We start from the raw sequence: 24,234 nt of genomic DNA, 5'->3' as shown, positions 1-24,234 counted from the left end.
TTTTGTTTTGTTTTTTGTTTTTGTTTTTGTTTTTTTTACAAGGCAGAGACCTTGACAACGTTGCTGGCTATGGAAGGAATGTTCGTGTTGGGGCCTGGGCTGGCAGGGGGTGGCCGACTCTCTCCCTCTGGGCTTAGAGCTGGGGGAGTGGGGATGCTGATGATGGCTGTGGTAATCTGGGATGTTTTGCAGTTTGGTCTCAGTCCGTCGTCTGCTTTCAAATTAAGGCTGGAGCGACTGGGATAGAAAAGAGTGAGTTGATGACGGTTCCTGTTTTGTGGGCACGCCAAATCTTTCTTGACCCCCCTGTATTATTTTTGCTCTATGCTCTATCAAGGAAGGACCCTGAGCGCTCCCTTTAATAATCATCTTATGATGGCCACTCTAAGTACTATCAGCAACTACTAAGTAATGCGGATAATACTTATCCCCAGCCCTCTGGACTTATCACTTAGGATGTTATGATATTTGATTTCCCTGGATTCTCTGCAACTTATTTGGAAGTGACGGAAGCAATGGGAAATGGCTTAAATATAAACAGAGACAAGAAGGAAAAGTCAGTCTATGATTCACAACCAGCTAGGAAAATGATCGTAGAAAATCTTTTCAATTTTTGGGATCTTTTTGAGTTTTTTTCTCCCCTCACTACCTAAGCTCATTTTTGACCTACACTGTTACAGTATCATCCAACAGCCTAGGAAGACCCTTGGACTAACCTCAAGGCATAAGAAGGAAAGTGGGGGAGGAAAGCAGAGAGGCCCCCATGCAGTAGATAAAGGGAGCCACTAGGGGATCCCCGAGGTTCTAATGCTGAGATTGTTTAATTCTGGAAAGGGAATGACTCAAGACTTTGGGGGTGGCAGGAATGGAAGCCACCCACCTGGTGGTGAGGGAGGGCTGCTCGCTGCCCTGGATGTGGATCGTGCTGAGCTCTTGCATGCTGCGCAGGCGGGTGGCTGGCAGGTTAGAATTGGGCAGGTGTGTGCTCTTCTTGCTACGACGGGAGCAGCAGGTGGTGGTGAGGCCCGAGTGGCTGGACAGGGAAGGACTTCTGGTGGATGGATAGTTCTGCATTGAGCCCTCCATGCAGTTCTGCTCAAACATCTGCTCATCAATAAACTCGTGGTTCTGTGGGAGGAAGGAGAGAATGTGAAAAAGAGGAAGGGAGGAAGAGCTGAGCCTCAGTATCTGGGTGGTTGCCTGTCTGTTCGGGGGGGGGGCCTTTAATGAAGGACACCCCCCTGCAGATGTCTGGATCACAGGTAAGTGTTTGGGAGGGGTTTCATTTCCAAAGGGGTCAATGTCAATAGAACCAAACTGGCCTCCCTGGCTCTGAGGCTGGGCAGGAACACACTTGTTGAATCATGTTGTGCTGTATATATATGCCATTTACAGCTTTGAGGAGAAGGGGCACAGAGGACCCAGAGGCGCCTAATAGCACCATCAGAGCCAGAATCACATTTTTTTTTAGCAAGCTCTGAAGCCACCGAATATGAGTCTTTTAGTCTATCTCTGTACATCTGATGACTCTTACAGGCGTGACGTAAGTTTGTAAACATTTTGGACCATTCATAGCATTGGGGGAGCATTGTTCTTGAATGCAAAGGGATCAAACTGCCAGGGATAAAACTCCTTTTAGTGTTTGTTCTCACCCCTCCCCATTGCAGCATATGGATTCTTAACTATCTGGCAGTACAGGGTTCCCTAGATCAAGTGTAAACATAGGGGAAAATGTTAACACTGTCCTGGCTGTCAACCATGAAGGTGGCTTGTAGCTAAACCCAGGACAATTAAGAAATGGCTGCTTGGCCAAGGTGACTAAAACTGTGTGGCAGTGACAGTGTGGCTAAGGCTATTAGAGTGAGGAGAGAGAGAAATGTAAGAACAGAGTTCAGAGAAATAGGCCCCTAGTAGCCAATACCAGGAGTTTCCAGGAAGCCAAGGAGGGTAGCATAGAGATACGTGGCACATGGGTATTGCAGAGGAAATTAACCTTGAAGCTGAATTCCAATGCCCCGTCTTAGCCCCTGGGGAGGTCAAAGGAAAGAATGGAAAAGGAAACTGGGTAGTGTGGGTGCAAGCACACTGGAAGCCTGAGCCGGTACTGGGCATGACAGCAGAGACAGCACAAGCCAGGAAGAATCAGTGGCACATGCAGAAAACCAGACCAGGGGTGAGCAGAGGAGATCCACAGACTCAAGATTCAGAGAGAAGAACGATTAAATTTATAAAGTTATACCTTGATGGTGGAGGTTCGTACAGACAACAGGGGATCATCCACAAGATAGGATAACCCCTACAGGACAACATGCCAACAGAAGATAGAAACACCATTGATTGTACATTCCAGCATTCCAGTCTTGACATTCAACTTCTCATTCCCCGCATTTCACACTGCCCCCCCTCCTCCCGAAGTTCAACACTGCAGTCCTTGTTCCCAGCGTTCTGCTCCCCTTGTCCCAAAATTTCACTCCTTGGTTCCAATGGGAACCTGCTTAGCCCAACATTCACTCTTTCCATACCAACATTTTCCTTCTTTTCCTAGCTCAACATTCCACCCCTGGGACCCGCATTCCTCCCCCCTCCAATCCAGCATTCCAATATCCCATCCCTGCAATCAATCCAGCATTCCCTCAGATTTAGCATTCCACCCGTTAACACCAGCATTCCACCTCTTAGTCCCCCCAGTGCCAACATTCCAGTTCCCAGACCCCACTGTTTTCACCCACGCCCTTTTAATATACACATTTCACCAAGCACATGCAACTTGGAAAGGGCAGTGGGGTCTGGGCCTATCCCAATGGCAAGCTCAGTCCCTCGGGGGAACTTCTAGATATGCATATATGGTTTTTGACCATAGATGCCAGGAGCTGGGTTTGCAGAGCACTTTCTCATTTGGAAGATCTCACTGGGTTTCCAACTGTCATCCGCGTTATGCATTTTTGGCTCAGGATAAAGGGGCATCTAACATCTGGGAGGCCAGTTATAGACTACTAGGAATTAGGAAGTTCCTCTCCAGAGTGTGCTGAGGCCTGACAAGGTTCTAGGGAACTTCCGGAAAGGAACCGGGAAGGTGCTCGCTTCAGCGTGTCTGTTCTGACTTCTCCCACCCTACTGTTCCTAGCATGTTTGCCAAGGGTTCAGGGTTGGCCCTACTGCCCTTCCTTTCCGGCTGTCGATAAGGCACAAGCATCATTCCCATTCCAGATGTGGCACCCTAAACCATGATTTCCTTCAGCAATTGGCCTTTCACAGTCTCAACTCCCTACAAGACTGAAAGGTTACTAAATAGGGTTGGGGGCTGATAAATTCCTAATATATATATATCCCTTCATTAATGTAGGCACAGATGGACATATGGATGGTCTCAACCCAGCTACAGGGATGGGACAAAAAAATCTACCCTCTTCTCTATGTCCTGTGTAAATTCAGCTTGAGTCTGTAGGGTGATTGATGACCATTAGAACTGAGGAATGAAAAACAATACTCCTTTTAGTCTTCAGTAATCAAGCCGCATGCTGGTGTTGGAGAGGGGGCATGGAAAGGCTATGGGAGTGGCCTCTTCTCTCTAGCACAGGACACAGGTGATCTTTCACTCTGATGCCCTTTCACCACCCCTTGGGGGTCTTCATACTTGGGGCTGACAGACCTCGTCACTATGTTTTTAGATTGGAAAGCAACAGACTAACTGTCTGGCCTAGGATGACGATGTGATGTGAGTACAGCCTTGGGAGGTCAGGGATGAGGCAGGAGTGGGCAGTAGGCTGGAACTCACAGTGGTCTTTTCTAGGCAGTGTAGCAGGTGGTGGTGCTGGCTCTCGATGAGTGAGGTGGCCTTGGCCATGTGCTCCTCTTCTGGGGTGCCCTAGTGAGAGAGAGAGAGAGAGAGAGAAAAAAAAAGGAGTAAGTACAAAGCCTTCTCTCTCCAGCCTCTTCATTTCTTGACAGAAGGTAGAAGGGCATGGGGAAAATCTTGATAAGTCATATTAGGGCCACCATAAAACATACTGGCCTTGGGCTGGGAGCCCTTGTCAACAGCTGGTTTATGGGCAGTGGTGACAATTTTATGGGAGAGATGTGTTGATGGGAACATTTGGGAACATGTCTCCGTCAGAGTCTAAATTGAAGCTTTCTGGGGAGCGCTGGTCCCTGCGGATGAGAAAACAAGACTATTTCTATTTTATCTCCCCTGCCAGGTTTTCTGGGCACCTACCGTCAGCTCCAGAGCTTCATTGAGGAGCCCATTGCGCTTGCTGTGCAGGTAGGCATTGGAGCTTCCTGTTTTGGCCACACGGATCCTGGCAAGGCGGGCCTTCTGTGATTGGTAGACAAGAAGAGAGACAATAAGATACAAGAAGAGCAAGCCTGGCAGAGCCAGTGACAGCAGCTGCCCCACTGAGGCTGTTTTCCCCAGCGTTGTTTGATACTGGAAAACGAGCCCCTGTATCCCAGCTGTATACATCTCTGCATATAGGCCCTAGGATGGATCTGAGGCCTGTGTACCCACTTCTGCAATTTAGCCATGGTCTGGACTCTAGGAATCTTCATAAATCTTCTGCCTGGGTGGACTCTTGGTTGAAGGGACACATTTTCAAGTTCTCTCTCCTGAAGCTTTCATGACCCTTTCTGTTTAGTATTGCACAATGGCATGTGGCATTCGATTATTTCCTATCTCTAAGGAGACTGTAGGGTCCATAGAGGGCAGTGTGCAGTAGCCTCCCTAATTCTTTCCTGAGTCCCAATGTGGTTGGCTCCTCGTGTGCTGTAGGTTCCCAAATAATAATTACAAAAAAAAAAAAAAAAAAAAAAAAAAAGGCAAAGAGAGCAATGGTACCACCAATACCTCTTAATTCTTTGTCTGTTTTCTCCTAGCACTTAACCACTAAAGTAGCATACACACTTAGTCTTGCTATTATTTGTCTCCTAAACATGTAAGCTAGAATGTAAGCTCCCTGCAGGCAGGATGTTTGCTTTGTTACCAGGAGGCTCTCCATCTTTTTAACATTAAGAAATGAATTCATAGGTGCCCAACTGACGTCGGGAGTAGATATGCTAACGGATAGGGTATAATGCACCTAGAGGCGGCCTGGTGTGTATATGGCAGAAAGGGACACATTGCAATAAATCACTTTGGCTTCACCTACCACAACTGAAACCTTCCCTGGGAAAGCTTCCAGCAGATGCCCCATCTCCTCAGATCAGGGCTACATAGCCTCCTGGGCCAAGCTCATCTCACTGGCTTGCTGAGGGGATGGGAGAGACTCACAACATGCTACACGCTGGCTGCTCTCTTTTTCTAATGACCACCGGCGTGACAGCAGTACAGCAAACAGAGAGGAGCGTGATGTCTAGTCTAGGACTGGAGGAAAGTGCTTCTAGCTTAGAGTACCTAGCCTGGGCTCTCTAGATCTAAAACCAGTTCCAAGCTGTTGCTGTGAGAAGCAGAAGAGCTCATATGATTCATAGTCCTAATCTGGAGGATCCTCTTCCTGCCCCTGGGTGTGGCGATGGGTAACTTAAACCTGAGCCCTGGCAGAAGGGGTGTGGGACATTGTGGCAAGTTTCATTTCTTGTTATCCTCTCCCAACCATCCTGCGTGGGCTCGTTCATCTGCTAAGAGGAGTCATGGGCTGTCAAGAGCATCATAAAGGGTGTGTTATGTTCCCAGTCTCCTGAGAACTCCCCGACTGGCCAGTATCTCCTTGTAGAGACAACTCAACTCTTTTCCCTGGCCTTTGAGTATGGGGAAGGGACTAGAACCTGAGTTTGGAAGGTCTTCCTGTAAGACCAAGGATGGCTACTCCTGTAGATGGAGAGAATGAAAAGGGCACTCTGGGAAAGAAAGTCCAGCAAGTCAGTCCTGTCACTCATCATCTCGAAGAAAATGCATGCACTCACTCATCCATCCATCCATCCATTCATTTATTCCATGTCTAGGATGAGTGTGCCCAGGAACCTTGCTGCAGCCCTCTCATGGCCGGATGTTTAGAGGCAAAGCAAGTCCCTCATAGTTCAAGGCATCGGCTGCTGTCACTTTGTGGGAAGGCTAGGTGTTGCCAGCTACATATGGAAATCCAACTGTGTCAAGCTCATTATCGCCTTATATAATCTGATTGCCATTTAGAGCCAGACCTTTCTCATATGTAGGCTCTATCCTTATTACTTTCCAGAGATGAAAGGTTCTCCTGTCCTCCTCTGCTGCACTTCTTTTTAATCTTATCTCACTCTGGTTTCTATTAAGGAAGAAGATTGTTACATCAAACACGGTGCCATTTCATCATTCCCAAGTTGGCTACAGAGGTTTGAGGCATGTTTGTGGAACGGTGTCCAGCGGGTGAAAGTTGGTGGTGCTCTCTGCTTGGTTTTGTGTTCCCTAGCATCAGAGCCTGAGCAGGAGTTGGAACAAAGCTGTTGGTAGCCAAAGAAGGAAGGCCAAGCACAGTTGGCTGGAAGTCTATGCTTGTAAAGCTATTACGAGAGGCTCAGTCTCCTCCATGGCCGTATGAACACTATGAAAAATAAGAGAACAAAGAGGCCACTTAGGCTATTTCAAAGGCAAAACGATTACTAATGAATTGATTTAAAAACTGGAGTGCATAAGGGGGAGCTATTCAGCCACTGTGAGGGGATGGTCTAGAAAGGTCTCCGCTCATGTCTTTCAACCATGAAGCCAAATCTTTCTCCTTCCTCCCTGACTTCACCTCTTTTCAGGTTCATTTCTGACCTTAGAGATTGAAGTCTAAGAATCCAAATCTTCAACAGCTACAAACAGAACTTTGGGGTTGGAGGAGCGATCTGGTACAACACCGTTAGCCCTGGACACAGCCAGGCACTACTGTTGATCAAGACCATCCGGTGACCCTCCCCCCGCCCCCCCACAGAACCTGGCACAACTGAGGCTTCCTCGCTGCCTGGGCACGGGTCTTTGTATCTTTTGTCCTGAAAGGGGCAGGAGGAGGACAGAGGAGAAGTGGACGCACAGGCAGTTGTACGTGTCGGCATTTATCACAGAGACGCGAAGACTTATGTTGATAAAACATGAGCACACGCATGCTCACCGTGCTTACTTGTAAAAACCATTCTTTGTTTGTTTGTTTGTTTGTTTGTTTTTTGAGACAGGGTTTCTCTGTGTAGCCTTGGCTGTCCTAGACTCCCTTTGTAGACCAGGCTGGCCTCGAACTCACAGAGATCTGCCTGCCTCTGCCTCCCGAGTGCTGGGATTAAAGGCGTGTGCCACCATGCCTGGCCTCGTAAAAACTATTCTTATTCTAGATGTACTTTAACAGGCAAACATCCAATGGAACACTACTGAGTGAGAAAAGTGAATGGTCTCTCTCTCTCTCTCTCTTTCTCTCTCTGTGTGTGTGTGTGTATGAATTTAAGTAAAAGAAATATTGAGTTACCCAGGCTGTCTTTGAATGACGTAGCCCAGGCTGGCCTTGAACATACGCTTCTCCGGTTTCAGTCTTCTGAGTACCTGGAATTACAGGCCTGCCCACTGGGCCTGGAGTAAGGGACTAGTGATAGAGTTTGAACTGGTCTCTGGGAATTATACGGATGAAGGAGGCCTTATAAGTAGAGATCAGACAGATAGTTCCCAGGAGTAAAGGGAGGATGGAGGCACAGCAGGAGTGTGCTTATAAAAGCCACCGGGGGTCTTATGTGGAAACTGGCTAGTCTTACAGTCTTGATGCTACTGGGTCTCCAGGAATCTACATGGGTCAGGAAACTGTAACACACAACAACAACACAAAAACAAGACAAAATTAGAAAAAAAAACTCTAGGGCAACCTAGAGAAGATGGTGAGAGGGGTGGTATCATACCCTTTGTGTACTATATAGTTTTGGAAAATGTTACCATTAGGTAGCCAAAACCCGCCAAGGTACATAAAGGGTCTATTTTTGCAACTACATTTGAATATATAACTTTCCCAATGAAATATTTCTTTAAAAACAAAGAGTATGGTTCTGGGGGTGTAGTTAAGCATGTAGACAGAGCATTTGCCTACCAGGCACAACGGCCCTGGGTTTAATTCCCAGCACAACACAAATAAAAATGTAAGTGAAAGTTAAACAATCTCCCTGAAACTAAAGACTGTGGGTGGAGCTCGGACAGGTGGTAGCTTCTCAAGGTCCTATCCCGAGTGCCTTTGTTAGACAGCTTTGGCTCATTCCTAGTTCTCTTGGACCAGAGAAGACAGCCTCCACGGGTAGATGCCACGGCACTAATTTCTCTTGGAGCCTTCCCCCACAAGGCACCTGGCTGGAGTTTCCTTTTATATTCACACAGCTCCCAGAAGCGTGGTCAGGGCTAAGGGCTATCATTAGCACCCCCTGACCTCTTCCCTGTCCCATCTCTCCACTTTCACTATGTCCCCAGGGCCCACCTTGCCTTGGCTCATCATGACAGACTGAGTGTTAAAAGCAGACAGCATTGTTTTTTTCCTCCTCTCCCAAGAAGCCCAAGGTGAAAAAGACAAGAGCTGTGTAACCTTGAGGAGAAACAGTATCCAGGCTAGGTGAAAACACTGTAAACATCTACTGATTTCAAGGAGAGAGAAAGGGGTTGGGGAGGGCTCGTCTTGAGTGGTTGAGAGGGAGGAAAAAGAAACCAGATTTGACTCTTCTGGATTTTAATCAGACACAGTAAGCTTTATATGGTCTGTGAGAAACAGTCATTGTTGTTGGGAGATGAGCTTCTTTGAGAAGTAGGAATGGTGTGGGCAGGGAGGGAAAGGCAACTACAGAGGACGGCTACCTCTGGAGGGGCTCTCACCATTCACCCTGGCACTTCTGAGAACTCTGCCAGCTCTGCAAAACACCCAAGTTTGTGCTTGCTCAGGTATGAGGGCAGAGTGTGCCCCAGGATTCCCTGGCCCTGGGGTTTAGATAGGAGTGCCCGGTTTTTTCTTTGGCCCTTTATTTAGAACTACGCAATGAATTTAGTCACTGTTCACATTTCCCAGCTCACTTGAGCAGGGAGAGATAAGGCTTCCATTTCTGGAGTGTCTGGGAGTGGGGAGACCTTGACCTTGGGTGAAGAGTGAGAAGGTAGGTGCTATAGGGGACAGAGGTGTCAGAAGAAAGACCTTCCAGCTGGCAAAATTACAGACCAGGCATGGGGATAGGGAAGCAGGAAGGTAAGGAGGAGGTGACACAAGGGCACACAAGAGGTCGTATTTGGGATGTGGGGACCAAGCAGGCTTAGTATATGATTATGTTATCCATTGTATATTTTGCTATTTGCTGTTCTCTGTAAATTGTTTATGCAACCATTGTTTTAGACTTAGCTTAAACGTGTGGCTTTTGTTATAGCCAGCATATACAGGCCTGTACCGAGGCTGCAGATTCTTGTGTCCAGTACTGGGCCCTGCTACCCAGGGATGACTCCTGCGAGTGAGAGCAAGTACTCTAGCTATAGGGCCAGTCACATGGAAGGCGCTTACCTAAATGTTTGTAGAAGTGAGGGGAAGGAAGAAAGAATAACATGCACAGAGTGAAATCCTTGTCTCTAAGCTAATCTTCCAGCAAGGTGCTCTCCTGTCCCTTGTCCCCAGGGACTCTGATGATGGCCTCCAGAGCTGGAGACAGTAAGGTACCATTTTTTTTCATCCCAGATCAAAAGGGATGTGGGAACTTCCCTTTGGATATCCCATCTCTTCTAGTCGTTCCGACTTTATTGAATTTAGAATCGCCCAGGAGATGGGGTGGGGGTGTGGGGGGGGTGTGGGGAGGGGAGGGAGGGGCACAGCCCGGGAGTGTCTATGATGTCTACAGAGAATTCATTGAGGAAGACCCACTTGAATGTGAATGGTACCATCACGTGGGATGTGGGCTCAGATGAAAACAAAAACGCTGCAGAAAAGAAAGACAGCTGAGCACTGGAGTTTCCCTCCTCTCAGCCTCCTGCCCACCATGAACTGAAGAATAGTCTCCATCGTGTGCTCGCTCTGCTGCCATGATGTTTGGGGTGTGGGGTGGTGGTGGTGGGGCAGCAAGCAGACAGACTAATCTTTCTGAAACTGTGAGCCAGATAATTTTTTTTCTTTAAATTATATAGGACAGGCATTTGTCACAGGCAATGCCAGTGCAAATAATATAGGAACCTGGTAAAAGTATTGCCAGGAACCATCTCTGGAAGATGGCTCAGGATTGGTGGTGTCGCTGTACTGTCCCAGAGAGAAACCTGAAGGCCAAGTGCAAAAGAGGCTTCTGAGCACACTGGCCGGTTGACATCTTGCTCAGTATGGCCAGGCAATGGTATTTCACTTACCTGTCATCCTAAGTACAGGACTGGCAGAGCCCAGAACTTTCCCCAGGCCTGATGCTGACTTCTTAAGCCACCAACCATGTTCTGAGACTTTACATGGCACCCTGGTGCTTACTAACATCTGATGTCCCCCCTTGACCTAGAACTCAGTGGCCACAGAGCATTCTCCTTCACGGGGCTCATCCTTTTCTTCACGTTTATTCTTGTCACTTGGTTTTGCATAGGCCTTCAACAGGATATTAAGATGACATTTTGTTTCCTGGTAAGCTCTCGGGTGGAAAGAGGAGGGGCCAGGAGCTGCTAGCTGGCCATGGCTAGGGATGTCAAAGTGGGGCTATGGGTCAGGTCAATACAGTACTTGAAAAGAGGCCAATCAGGTTATGTGTCAGTAAGTGGGGGTTTGTGGCATTCTGTAGCCGTGGACTGGGGCTGGACACTGAGGACACTGATGGGTAAGAGGGGGCATGAAGTTGCCTTAGCTTTCCAAGCCAGAGGAAGCATGTGCAGTAATCTTCCAAAGAATCTAGGCCTCGCAAGGCTGCCTGAGGCCATCCCCTTTTCTCCTCCTCCTCCTCTTCCTCCTCCTCCCTCTCGCAACCCTGTTTCCAAGGCTTACCTTTTGTGCCCTCCTTTTATCTGCTCTCTGGTTCTGGTGGTAGATCCTGCTAAAGTTGGATACTATCACAGGGACCGGCAGAGCGATGACCAGGACACCACTCAGGGAGCAGATGGAGCCAAATATCTTCCCTGCGATAGTCTTAGGCACCATGTCTCCATACCTGTAAGAGAGAGGGAGGGGAGTGCGGGGAAGAGAGAGGATATAAATAAGGGCCACGTGGGAAACAAGGGAGGCTTCTTAGCCAGCCATTCAGTCATTACTCAAACGTTCATACATTTATTCATCAGTATTTCACAGTAGCCACCGCACGCGGGAGCCAGGGCTACAATCTCAGAGCGAGCAAAAGAGGCAACGCCCTTATGCCCGTGGAGCCAGCTTTCTATAAGAAAGGCCACGTATGTGTAAATGATCACATTGGAAAACACTGTGGTGAGAAGGTATCTAGACCCAGAAAGACAAATGTTACATGTTCTCATGCAAATAGGGATTTTAAAAAACACCAAGTCTTAGATTTGTGTTTAATTTGGAGTATCTGTAGAACCCAGAAACTAGAAAAGGACCATTGGTATGGAAGGAAAGAAAGATCTTAAGGGAAGGAGGATTAGTGGAACACAGGTGATATAAAGGGAAAGGGGAAAACAGGGAGAGAAGGTTAAGTGGCGAGAGGGATAAGAAGGTAGGGCAACAAGGGATGGCTAACGCCAAGGATGTTTGAAAAAGTTATACGGCAGCCTACTATTTTATAACCACACACACACACACACACACACACACACACTTGAGTTGTCAGTCAAAGGTGTCCCCAAAACAACATATTGCCATTGCTCTTGGTTGACTATCAGAACATGGTATGACTCTGTTGCTGAAGACACCACACAAATAGCTCATAGGACATGGAGGAACCATGTTGGTACTGACCAGGAACCTGCCTTCCTCTTTGCTAGCTTTCACAGTACTAGAAAGTGCTATGCAGACATCCGGGGTAGGGGGAGATCAGCAATAGTCTTACCCAGCTGTGAACCCTATGAACTGCAACAACGGCAAGTTATGCCCATGGGTGACAGATCAAAATGAATGTCATCAGCAGAACCAAGAACTTTTGTTTGGGTTTAAGGCCTGATCTACAGGAGTCCCCATCCCTAAATGAGAAGCTATGAACATTGGTGGTGTTTAGCAGTGGGGAATGGCCAGTCAGTGTTCTGTGACCATATGACGATATGGCTCTTGGTAAGTTGACCGCAATCCAAGGGTGGCCCTTGCGCTAAGACGTGTATGGACACCACAAATGAAGTTCATGAAACATCAGAGATGGGTATCACAAATTGGAGCTGATGAAATGACAGATAAATGTCTTTGTGAGTAGATGCTGGTTAATGCAGAAATGCACAACTGTTCTTCAGAGTTCAGAAGAGAATAAGTAGCTGTGGAGTGCTTGGTCACAAATGAGGTGCCTGTATATTTCCTTCCTTAGGCTCAGGGACCAATCATGGATGAGGAGACAAAAAGATGATAAGATTGAATCAAGAGTGTCTTCTGGCCATGACAGAAGGACATCATTCATGAGCTCACAGTAGCTGTGTTTGCCTCCACAGGAACAAGCAAATGAACATTTTAGGATGGAGAAAGAAGGGGTTCAGGAGACCCCACACATAACTGAGGAGATACAGACATTTGAAGACTTTGGGGGGAGGAAGGAACAGTCAGTGTTCTTTGAAGATATGGCTCTTGATAGGTTGACCACACTCTAGTGAGTGTCCCCACACCGAGATATATGAACATCACAAACTGGAGTTGATATATTATTAAATTAATAAGAACCAGAAGGAGGAGAAGGAGGAGGAGGAGGAGGAGAAGAAGAAGAAAAAGAAGAAGAAAAAGAAGGGGATGTGTGCAGGTTAGTTTTGTGTCAACTTGACATAAACTAAAGTCATTTTGGAAGAAGGACTCTCAATTGAGAAAATGCATATAGGCAAGTCTGTCTGGTGTTTTGGTGGTTGATGTGGGAGGGCCCAGCCCACTCTGGGTAGTGCCAACAGTGGGCAGGGAGTCCTGAGTTTGCTGACTGAGTAAGGCAGTAGGAGCAAGCCAGTAAGCACTGTTGCTCCAGGGCTTCTCCTTCAGTTCCTGCCTTCAAGTTCCTGTCTCGAATTTCTGTCCTGCCTTCCTTCTGTGATGGTGTATGACCTAAGAGTTGTGAGCTGCAATTAAACCCGTTCCTCCCCAAGTTTCTTTTGATCATAGTATTTTATCACATCAATAGAAACTCTAATTAACAGGGTAGATCTGGGGAGAGTTAAGGAGAATATTTGTGGATAAATAAGATCAAAATACATTTTATGAAATTCTCAACGATGTTTATTAAACTAAAATGTTTATTAAAAATCATAACAACTCTGTGGCATGTGGCTGTTTCTATGAAGAGAACAGAGGTAAATGCTGTGGCCAGGGAAGACATCACCGAGGTGAGACGTGAGGTGAGACTTCTACCCATATAAAACACTGGGCCTGGGTGTACTGGACAGAGGGATCAGAAACTACAGAGACTTCAGGTGATACAAATAGTTCCTTCCAGAAATTGTCAAGGGGCCGGCAGGGCTGCACACAGAGAAGGGGGCTCTATATAAGAGGCTGCAGGGCTAGGCAGGACACAGCATTCAGCATCCAGGAAGTGGTGGCAAGGGGTTTGGATCTGAGTCCAAGCACGTGAGGAGTTGGAGACAGAAGAGCAGTGGGCTCTCTTATAGGATAATGAAGATAACAAAAAAAAAAAAAAAAAAAACAAACGCAGTGTCTGCTCGTATGAAGATTTACAATCTACAAAGCTCTTATGGGTTTTTCTCCCATGACCCTGTGAGTCCTCTAAAGTTCAAATTCTTTGTCCCAGGAACCAAGGCTTGGAACTTTGCACGGCTTGGCTGTTACTTATCTGGGATGAAGCCTGTTGCTCTTGATTTGATCTCCTTTCTGCCAAGCATACTGCCTCAGAACCACATGGTGTCCGATGCTCAACCCCTTTAGCCACTTTTGGAATAATGCCGGACTCGTCTCAGTTTGGAACTCTCTTAAGCACTTCACACGCTGGCTGTTGCCCCTGGGACCAGTGTGGCCTGGCCCTTGCTCAGCCCCAGGCAGGCTGGCCTGAGCCTCCTTCCTGCAATCAATAAGATGTCTCCATATTGGTTATGTTTGGCTTCCTCCTTATTGAGATAATTTAAAGGCCATATGAAGGAAAGACCTGTGTTAATTTCCTTGGCCAAAGCTGTAAGCCCTCTGTCTCTAGCAGAAGAGACAGAAGCAGTTTTAGTGTTTCCAGGAATGTTTGCTACTAAAATAAGGAAAGGTAAAGGTAATGACTCTGAGGGGACCCCCTGGGTTTCCACGGAGGATGTAGAAGGAGACAGGTTAGCCATGTTGGAAGCCTGAGGCCCTTACCGAAAACTTGAGGAATGTGGTCAGGGGAGGGTTGATAAGTGTTGGATGAATCAATAAGCGAATGGCTTCATGGAAGCCCCTCAAAACCTTATGAAGTCGCTCTGAGAACTGTTTTCCTCTCCTTCCTCCTCGCTGTTCAGGGCTCTGGGTTCTTCTGGCTTAAGCTGATTCAGACACACACACTACCAGAACCTTTTGTGACCACATTTGCCTCTTTAGCCTTGACACTCAGAAAGTGAGGGGAAGAATGAAAGCTTGTTTTTTTTTTTGTTTTGTTTTGTTTTTTTTTTTTTTAACTAAGATGATCTGGGTTTAAGACCCTCCTAGACAATCAATAAATGATCTTGGAGGGTTGTTTGTTACTTGACCCTCAGGTTCCTTTATAAAGTGAAAATAACAAGAGTAGCTAGTGTCAGAATCTCACCGCATTGTATGTAGCCTACGAACATTAAACACGCTTGCTTTTCTGCAGGCATGCTGGAAACCATGATTTCTGTTGGTGGGCAGCTTTAAAAACAGTCAATTGTTTCAAATACACACAATCCCAGGGATGGAGCCAAGCAACTTCCAGGCACTAGATCATACTAGTTGAGATTTTCAGATGGCATGGCGGACTGAAAGGCATCTGTGGGTCCACGACCATGGACGAAACTAAAGATGGCAGGAGGACAGAAAACCAGAGTTAGGAAGGCTGCCCCGGAGAGTGACTGAGGTTGGTTAGAATGCTGAGCGAAGCACGGTAGTCATGTTAGACATTTGAAGAAATAATGGGAGGGCAGCTATGCCCACTGCTGGGCAGATGGTCTGAGGGAGCAGATGACAAGAAAACAGAATGACAGCGCTCCCCAGGGACGTGTACCTTCTCTGCTGAGAGGAATGCGTTTCATCTAGAGAAGACTGGGACCTGTGCCCATCAAGAAGGGATTGGAGCTAGCAGTCTGGGGGGCCAGGAGAGTGGGCACATGCCTACTGGACTCAGTGGATTCCCATCAGAGGTGCACATGACGCCTACCCTGGACATGGGAGGGACACAGGTGGGGCTGCAGAACCCCCGCCTTGAGATCTCTGATCACATCGCAGCCGAGAAACACCAAGAGACTAGAGGTTTAAGATTGCTTTGTTGGTATTTTTAAACCGAGAAGCCACAAACCAGAGAGCTTGGCACCCATCACTTCTGCCCATCAGATTGCTGGCAGGACTCAAAAGCAGATTATTAAGCGGACAGCTTGTGAACTCATGGAAAAATAAGCCGTGTTTGGTTTGTTATGCACACATCTTGCCAACTTAACCTTAATTCTTGTTTTCCGAGTGAGGTTAACTGGCTGGCAGATGAGGAGATGGCTAGAGGCCCATCACGTCATGACTTTGCAGGATGCCTTTTTGTCCCAGTTCTTTATATCCCTGACAAGCTAGAGGAAGTGGCATGGATGTGGTATGGGTGGGGAAATGGTTAGGAGTGGGTAGTGAGCGACTCTCTGGGCTTCGGGCACTTCTTCAGCATAACCAACAGTGCCCCGATGGCAGCAGAGAAAACGCATGGCACTGTCAGGAGGGTCTCCTTTAGTGAAAGAAGAAACATTAATGAAATAAAGAGGAATCTAAAGTTAGGTCTCCAGTGGTGCGTTCCAGAATTTTCCAGCAACTTGCATAAAGCCAGAGGGAGGCAGCATGGCCTAATAATTGAGAGAAGAGCTGGAATCAGACCTGAGTTTACACCCTAGGCTGATACGATTCACTAACTAGCTAAATGGCCCTGGGCGATTTATTTAACCCAGAGCCTGCACCATCTATAGAATGAGTGTTTCATATTGCCAGAACTGTGAAAAATAATTCAGAAAAAAAAAAAAAACCGTTTAGTTGTGTGCTTGGGTGCTGGGTAACTGTAAATTGTCTATAGTGTGGTGGACTTGGTTTTCTATTCATAGTGCCCCTCAGGCACCAGTATGACATGAGCACTGTCTAGAAAAGCTGCACAGCACACACTGGCCACTCTGTTCTCATTGCCTCTGGTCTGAGCAACTTCCAAATGAGGCTGGGTCTTCCCTAAACTGTGTCAATGAGTTTCTACCCTAGATTTAATTCTGACTGCTATATTGAGAGACAGTTAATACACTACCAAATTCAGCTCTGTAAGTTGTATATTTTGTCAGCTTTTAGCATAGTCCAGTTGCACTTTCTATCGCTCTGTGGTAATTGTTTGTTTCTACCAGGAATCAAATCCAGGGCTACACATTATAAGGAAAGTGCACTGCCACTGAACTACACCCGAAGTCCCTAACAAGTGTGTGTGCGTGTGTGTGTGTGTGTGTGTGTGTGTGTGTGTGAGAGAGAGAGAGGGGGGGGGGGAGGGAGAGTGAGTTGGAGAATGAGCAACCCAGGGCTTATTACATTGAACTCTATCCCACACATGAGACATCTTTATAACCCACCAAAACTACACATTCATTAGAAGCCTGAGACCATCCACATCCCACTGATGCTGTGTCTGTAGAGTTCCCTACTTTGGATGTTTTACTCATGAACCACAGAACTCGTGGCTTTTGTGCCTGACTTCTTTTTACTCAGCATGTTCGAGAGTCAGACACGTGCTGGCATGTATTAAAACCTCTTCACTCCTTCTGCTGCCTCCATTATAGTCACTTGTGACGACAGGCCACGTTCTGTGAACTGATTCATCGGCTGACAGACAATGGGGTTGTTTCAACCTTTTACCTGTTATGAAGGGTGCTTCCTCATCAAAGGTGAACCATTGTGTATTAGCGTCTACATGACTGTGCTTTCATGAGCTGGGGGGTCACATGCTAATGTTTAACACTGTCAAGTACTGCCAGGCTGCTTTGCATAGCATAGCATCTGTAATCGCACCAGTGACGAACATGGGGTCTGACGCGTGCTGATCTAAGAGAACGCTTGTTATTCTCTGTCTTTGTGATAAAGGTTTCTGTAGTGAGGGTGAAGCGGGATCTCAGTGCTGTTTGAGTTTTCTGATGACTATCGATGCTGGCATCTTTCTACCTTTTCTGGATTGTACCTTGTAGTATCCACCGCATTAGCATATCCTCATGTGCTATTTAAACTTGTTGAAAGCATTCTATGGGAGTGAGGAGCCCCTCCCCTGTCTTCTACAAGCTTCTCTGTCCTGGGGCAGGTTGCTCCCTCCTAACTCTGTAAAAAGGAGAAAGAAAAAAAAAAAAAACCCCACCAAAATAGCTAAGGGTATCAAAACAGCTAGAAGATAAATTATTTCTCACCAAGGTTGTTATTGTCTATACCATATTGTAAAATGCATACAGTGGGAACAGGAAGCCAGAAACCCATCCATGGAGAAGCTGGGGAGGACTTTCTGCTGAGGATTCTCTCAGTCAGGAACTCCAGCTGGCTGCCTCAACAAGGCTTCCCCGGTCAATTTCTGCAGGATGTTTGTGAGCCCTCGGTTTGATGCTTTTGCCTACGGTTTGCTTTCTCCAGTCCTCTGGCTGCCCCAGGCATCTCTGCTGGAGGCTTTGAGTGTAGTTCGATGCTGTTTTGCCATCTATCTGCTGCTTCAGCCTGTCTGCTCCTCGCTATTTACTCCCTTTCCTTTTGCTCGCTACACACTCAATAAACTCACTCATTCAAAACCAAAAGCATGCCTATTGTAGATCATTCTAGATCAATCTTGGACCGTACAGAATATCCCTTTGGGACCAGACCAATCTCTTTGAAAGAACTCGAAGCTTCAAAAAGCCAGTCTCTGGAGCTATTGGCGGCTGCATTTTCTGCCGTGGGTAAAGACCACCCTGCTGTTAGGAAGGAACAGGGCTGAAGCATAGAAAGAGCTGGAAGGCAGAAGGAGATGGAGTTTGAGCTGCGGCCCCAGCAGTTGTTGAGGACCAGCTGTACCCCTGACTCCCCCACATCTCGGTTGCTCTGTCCGTGCCCCACCCCCATTGACCCAGCTCACCAGCAGTTAGTATTTTTGTTCAGTCTTCTTTCATTTGCATCCAATAAAGATGGTGATGGAGGGGCTGCCGCTGCTGACTGTTCTTAAATCTTTTTCAAATTTCTCAATGACAGAGTTACTGTGAAGCGGAGTCTTTAGGAGTCAAAGGGATTTTTAACATATGGTAATCGTGGGTGAAATCAGCCAGATTAATTTTAACAAAGATAAATGACACCATCAGCATTTGATTCAAATAATCAATGACTTGCATAGACTAAGAGAATCTATATTTAAAAAAAAAAAAAAAAAGGAAACCAGTGGGGAAATTTAACTTCAGCACCGGCCATCAACATAATAGCTTCTGACCTCCTCATGCCATCTTAGGCTAGCTGGACAGGAGAACAGATCCCAGGAAGGTGGTCCAGACAACAGCTCTCCCCTACTCCTGATGCATAGCACTGCATTTCCAAGCCGTGATCCGGGCCAAGCACCTTACATACCCATAGGTGACTGCCTAACCGACTCCCACACAGAAGAACAAGCTGGGATGGAGAATTCCTACATAAATAATAGGAACATTTTGCCTATTACTGAGTGGGTGGGAGTGAGTGGGACTGGGGAGGGCAATTGTGGAGGGAAAGGGGTGAACTGGAAGCTGTGCTGGGTGGGTGAGAACTTCATCGGCACCTGTGGGGCTCGTGGTAAAACCCACGCTCGCAGGCAGGGATGAGAAGCCAAAGTCTAAAGAGGACAAGACCTTGCTCAAGGTCAGCTGAGGGGCAGAGGCAGAATGCTGCGGTCAGACCTGGGCTATTTCCTGTAGCCGCCTCTAGCCTTTACTTCCTGCTCTCCCTGGTAGGAGAAGAAAGAGAGGAGTGAGAGGAGTTAGGAGGAGATGATAGTTCCAGAAGAGAGCTCTAAGGACGCAGCTGGACCTGGCTCCCTCTTCTCTACCCTGTCTCATGCCCTGAGGTGTAGCAGTATGGCGCGGTGGATGAAAGCGTGGGTCCTGAGGGCTGACCTGCCCTCTGAGGGACCAACGCCTGGCTTTCTCATGAGCTGGTGATGTTGGACATATTACTGGCCCTCTCTCTCCTTGGTTTCCTGGCATTGGTAGAACAGTGGAGTAAATAAGTTCCTATTTGTGAACCTGATCCCTCTCCCCAGGTGTTTATCAAGCCCTGGACTCAGGTCACTGTTAGTTTTAGCCTGGACATCTGCAAAGGCCTGTAGATGGGACTTTTTAGGTTACATAAACATGTATGTGCTTACGACACAATGTAAGGATGTTAGTCTCCTGCTCAAAGGCTACATGCAGCGTGACGTGTAGGACCACGTACAGGGGTGATGCAGACACAACATATCTGTCACTTAACAGCCAAAGGGTATGGTTATGACCATGATGGCCAGGGGCAAATGCCACATGGGCAGGTGTGCCAGGTTGGGAGGAAGTTGCTGATAGTTCTCTAGGTCCCAGTGGAAACATGTGGCCTGCTTTCTCTGTGGAATTTCAAAAGAGGGGAGCTAAGGAAAAAAATATAAAAGTTGGGTCCTTGAAAATCACTTAAACCCAGAGCTCATCTCTGTTCCCAAGCACTGTGGCCCCCCTTCCCCCACCCGCCAACACCAGCCTGGTGGTAATACCAGGGCAAGAAAGCCTTTCCTGGGTCAGGTGAGACGGTTCAGTGGGTAAAGGTGCTTGCTGCCAAACCTGGCACTCTGAGTTCAGTTCAAATGGCAGGGCAGAAAAATGACTCCACCGAGCTGTTCACTGACTTTCACATGTGTGCTCTGCCCTCCACGCCCCAACATAAACAAGTATAAATAAAATGTAAAACAAAGATGATGTTCTAGGCACAGGACTTAGGACTCCACCCAGACCCTCTAGCATGGGGCACCTGTCTGTTCTGCACAGGTAGGAATCCCCAACTCAGTGATCTCTGCTTCCCGCCCCCACTCTCAGCATGTTCTCAGTAATCCAGAGTGAGGTCTGGGCTGAGGCAAGAGCATGGAAGCTTACCTCCCTAATACGGAAGGCTAATTAATTTGTATTAGGGCTTAGGGATAATTAAACTTTTTATCTGAACTTAAGCTGCACAAACCACCCGCCTTGTACAGTTAATTGCGCCTTCATTTCCTCCTCCAGGTGTCAGGAGATAAATGCAGCTGAGCTCTCGGCTGCTTCTGCCTGCCTCTCGGCAGGTCCAGAGGACCATCTAGGGGGAGCACACTGTTACTGAATGCCAAGGCACTGTCCACTTAGTGCCTCGCTGTGTTAGCTCAACCAAGGAGTTTCATCCTCAGTGAATTTCTACAAAGAGCAGGAAGCATATTAAAAACACCAGCCTGATCTGGGTGGTGGTGGAACAGATCTTTAATCCCAGGTAGAGGCAGGTGGATCTCTGTAAGTTTGAGGCCAGCCTGGTCTACAAAGAGAGTTCCAGGACAGCCAGGGCTGTTTCCTAGAGAAACCCTGGCTTGGGCTTGCGGGGTGTGTGTGTGTGGGGGGCACAGTGGGGTAGGGCACAAGAACAAAACCCAAAACAAACAAACCCCCCCAGCCTGGGTTGTTTTCTCTTGATAAACATGGGTGCAGCCTCTTTCTAAGCCCAAACCCCCTTCCATGAAGCATGTAGCTGAACTGTATGTGTTCAGTTCGTTTGCCCTGTCTGGCACACCATACACCACTTCATTTGTTCTTCCCAACAACCCTAAGAAGGAGATGCATATTATGCTGTTATAGATGAAGAAATCAAAGAGCATCCCCAAGGTCACCTGACTGGCTGGCCAGCTGCAGGACTGGGATACCGGAGGGCCTCTTTGACTCCTGAGTCCCTGCTCATGACTGCTAGTCACTGCAAAGCTGTGGACCTGAGGAGCCCACATGGCAGGTGGCAGCAGGGACAGAGAGTAAGGGGGATCAAGGGACTCCTGGGGGGCCTGGCCAATGAAGCAAATGATCCTTCAACTAAAACACATACCCTGCTGCCCATGTCTCAAAAGTAAGATGTTCCTTGGTGCTCATATGCTAATTGGGTCCAATCTGCAACCAGGAACAGAAAGACTGGGATGCGTCTGTATCCTGAAAGCCCACCTGGAGTGGACCCACAGAGGAGAGCAGCGACCCAGAGAGGGTCACAGGAGCAATGGCAGGGATGGTTCAGCAATATGGCTTAGCATGCTTGCTTCACACACACACACACACACACACACACACACACACACACACACACACACACACACACACACACACTTTGAGACAGGGTATCATATAGCCCAAGCTGGCCTTGGCTATGTCTTAGTCTTATTGTGAGACTTGCCCTAAACTCCTGACTTTCCTGCCTCCACCTCCCAAGTACTGGGAATTATGGGCATGTGCCACTTTTCCTGGAAGTGATACGTTTCCACTGGGCATCAGTGTGGGCCATTTAGTCCTCACAAGCCTTTCTTCTGAGGAAAGCTAACTGAAGATCAGGTTAACAACACACTCAGGATCACCATGCCGGGACTGCAAACCGGGCCGGCTGACTCAGGGCACCCTTGTTCTCTCTGTGCCATGCTGTAGGAAAAGAGAGATGAGCCCGAGGAGAAAGAGCAGCCTAGAGAGAGGAAGAGGAGATGCCAAGGATGGGGCCAAGGAAGCCCAGTGGGTGGCTCTTCAGTGCTAAAAATAATGTTCTAGGTCCATCCACATAGACCCCCGTGAAGAAGGGGCTGTGTGAGTTTCTAGGCCATTTGCTGTGGTAGTGTTGCTAGGCTGGGTTACCCCCAGTCACAGATACAGGCTTGTGTGGCAAGAGAGGGGCAAAATTCAGCCCGTGGCACTGATCTCACCTTGCTGTTTCAAAAGCCAGGCTGGGCGACAACGCTTATACTCCAAACCAGGGTCTCAAACCTTAGAGAGAGAACAGCCTGGAAGTCATAGTGAAACAGCTCTAGCCACTGACTTGCGGTGGCACTGGAGAGCCTGAGCTTGAGGTTCCTAGGCGACGCTGATATTGGTGATTTGGAAACCACACAGCTCTAAACCGTGTTTTCCCCCATGGGCCACATATCTACAGACTTAGAATGTCAGGGCCCGGTCTACAGCCACCAGCTTCAAGTCATGCAAATCACTGTACAAATGAGGAAACCAAGAAGCTCGGAGTTAGAGGGAAAGCCTCTGACTGACGGTCCACAGGAATGTGATGCTAACAGCGTTTAATGCACACACTCATACAAATACACAGACAGACAGACACAGACACAAATACAGATACACAGGCACATCCACAAATATACATAGATGGACACACACAATAAACACAGACAGATACACAGTTAGACACACATACAGCCCCCTTCTGTGCCTTTCCACGGCTACCCATGTTTCTGCTACATTGAAACATCTGTGCTTCCAAATGCTGCAAGCCTCTCCATGACCTCTAACCTCCCCCAAAGTCCTTCTCCCCGCTGAGAATGATCTGTTCTGGCAGCTCACACATATTGCCAGATATTGTTCAAATGTCACTTCCACGGGCTTTGCCTTGACTTGGCGCTCAGCATAACAGTCACTCCTGTCTTTCACATCCATCAGGCATTCACTCCTTTATGCCCTTGCAAAATGTCAGTCTTCCTCATTGGTCAAGAGCAGTCTGAGGGCGGGACTATTCACCTCTGGTCCCCTGGTGCCCGCCATGTTGTATGGCGCACAATAGGGACTCAACAGTTCACAACTGCATGAGAGATAAAGCAAGCGCTTCCTACTGTGTGGTTCCAGGAACTGGACTGGCCTTGGGACTAACTTAGACCAAACTGCATGCTGCAGGAAGGCAGACATATGCACAGCTGTACCTAGCACAAGACCCAAGAGAGTTGCTGAAACCTCACTCAAGAGAGGAAAGAAACTATAAGTGTATTTTTCAGTGGGACTTCTCTTTTGACCAACTAGATCACCAGAGGGCTCCATTGCTATAGAATGTCTACCTCCCAAGTACATTTAAATAGAAAGCTTTACTTATTTATTTTTATTTATGTGTCTATGAACATGTCTACATTAGTTTATGTGCACCGAGTATATGCAGGTGACAAGAAGGGAAAAGGGGGTGTTGGATCCCCTGGAGCTGGAGTGACAAGTGGTTGTGAGGCACCTGACCTACCTAGGTGCTGGGAACCGAAACCGAGTCCTCTGCAAATGCATTAAGCACTCTTAACATTGAGCTATCTCTCCTTCCTTCTGGAGATGCTTTCTGATGAGATTCATGATTCATTTGAAGTAGAACAACAAAAAAAAAATCTGTTTTATTCCAATAAAAAAGAACCAACCTCAAGGCAGAATCACAGCTGGAAGAGTGACCAGGGAGCAGAGGAGGAACATGGCTGCTCTGGGGCATCCGCCAACAAGAGCCCAGGGACCTGTGATTTGTCCCTGGGCCAACAGCAACAAAGGACTACAGATAATTAAGTTCAGTCCTGGGAGTGGGCTCAATGGCTCCCAGATAAGGCAACACCATATTTAAATTCTGCCCACAGTTAGAATCTTTAACCTGGCCTACCAGAATTCCCCCATACCAAACAAAAACAAAAACCACAAGGATTGAGAGAAGGAAAAGCAATCGTAAGTGAGGGCTAGCCAAAAACAAAAACCAAACCAAAACAAAAACACACACACAAAAAATAAACAAAAAAGGAAACAAAACAAAAACAAATCAAAAACAAAAAAAGAAAGAAAAAGAAAAAAGGGACTCTGTTCCCTACTTCAAGGGTTTCTGTTACTAAAGTTATAGATACAGAGTAGTTACCTATGTTGTGTTCTCTGAAACACAACCAAAACTGGAGTCACAAAGATGAGCAAGAGTAGACTACTCTTGGGCAGCTCAGGGTGGGGACCCCAGAACCAGCACTTCCAGAAAGGCTCTTGGTCCTCTGGGCAGCAACACCAGATGGGAGCTCTGGCTTCTGACTCCCTGCTCACTGAGCACTCTGCCCAAAGGCTGTAGGTGGGGGTGGGAA

General features: G+C 47.4%; 1 protein-coding gene across 2 annotated transcripts in view; it reads right to left on the bottom strand.

Annotated features, from left to right (window-relative positions):
* Kcnd3 (potassium voltage-gated channel subfamily D member 3) overlaps positions 1-24,234 on the bottom strand; it is a 210,877-nt gene continuing 186,643 nt past the window's right edge. Inside the window, exons 3-8 of one of the 2 annotated variants that reach the window (XM_051165836.1) lie at positions 10,887-11,049; positions 4,214-4,315; positions 3,776-3,865; positions 2,240-2,296; positions 881-1,128; positions 1-237 (exon numbers count right to left, since the gene is read on the bottom strand). In XM_051165836.1, coding sequence (XP_051021793.1) covers positions 36-237; positions 881-1,128; positions 2,240-2,296; positions 3,776-3,865; positions 4,214-4,315; positions 10,887-11,049 — 862 coding nt within the window. In that variant the 3' untranslated portion in view covers positions 1-35. The remainder of the gene's footprint in view (positions 238-880; positions 1,129-2,239; positions 2,297-3,775; positions 3,866-4,213; positions 4,316-10,886; positions 11,050-24,234) is intronic. The other variant, XM_051165837.1, reaches the window with a different exon arrangement.

This window comes from Acomys russatus, chromosome 23 (genome assembly GCF_903995435.1).
Source record: "Acomys russatus chromosome 23, mAcoRus1.1, whole genome shotgun sequence".
NCBI lineage: Eukaryota > Metazoa > Chordata > Mammalia > Rodentia > Muridae > Acomys > Acomys russatus.
The sequence above is the reverse complement of the archived record's forward strand: the minus strand, read 5'-3'. Positions and strand labels throughout refer to the sequence as shown.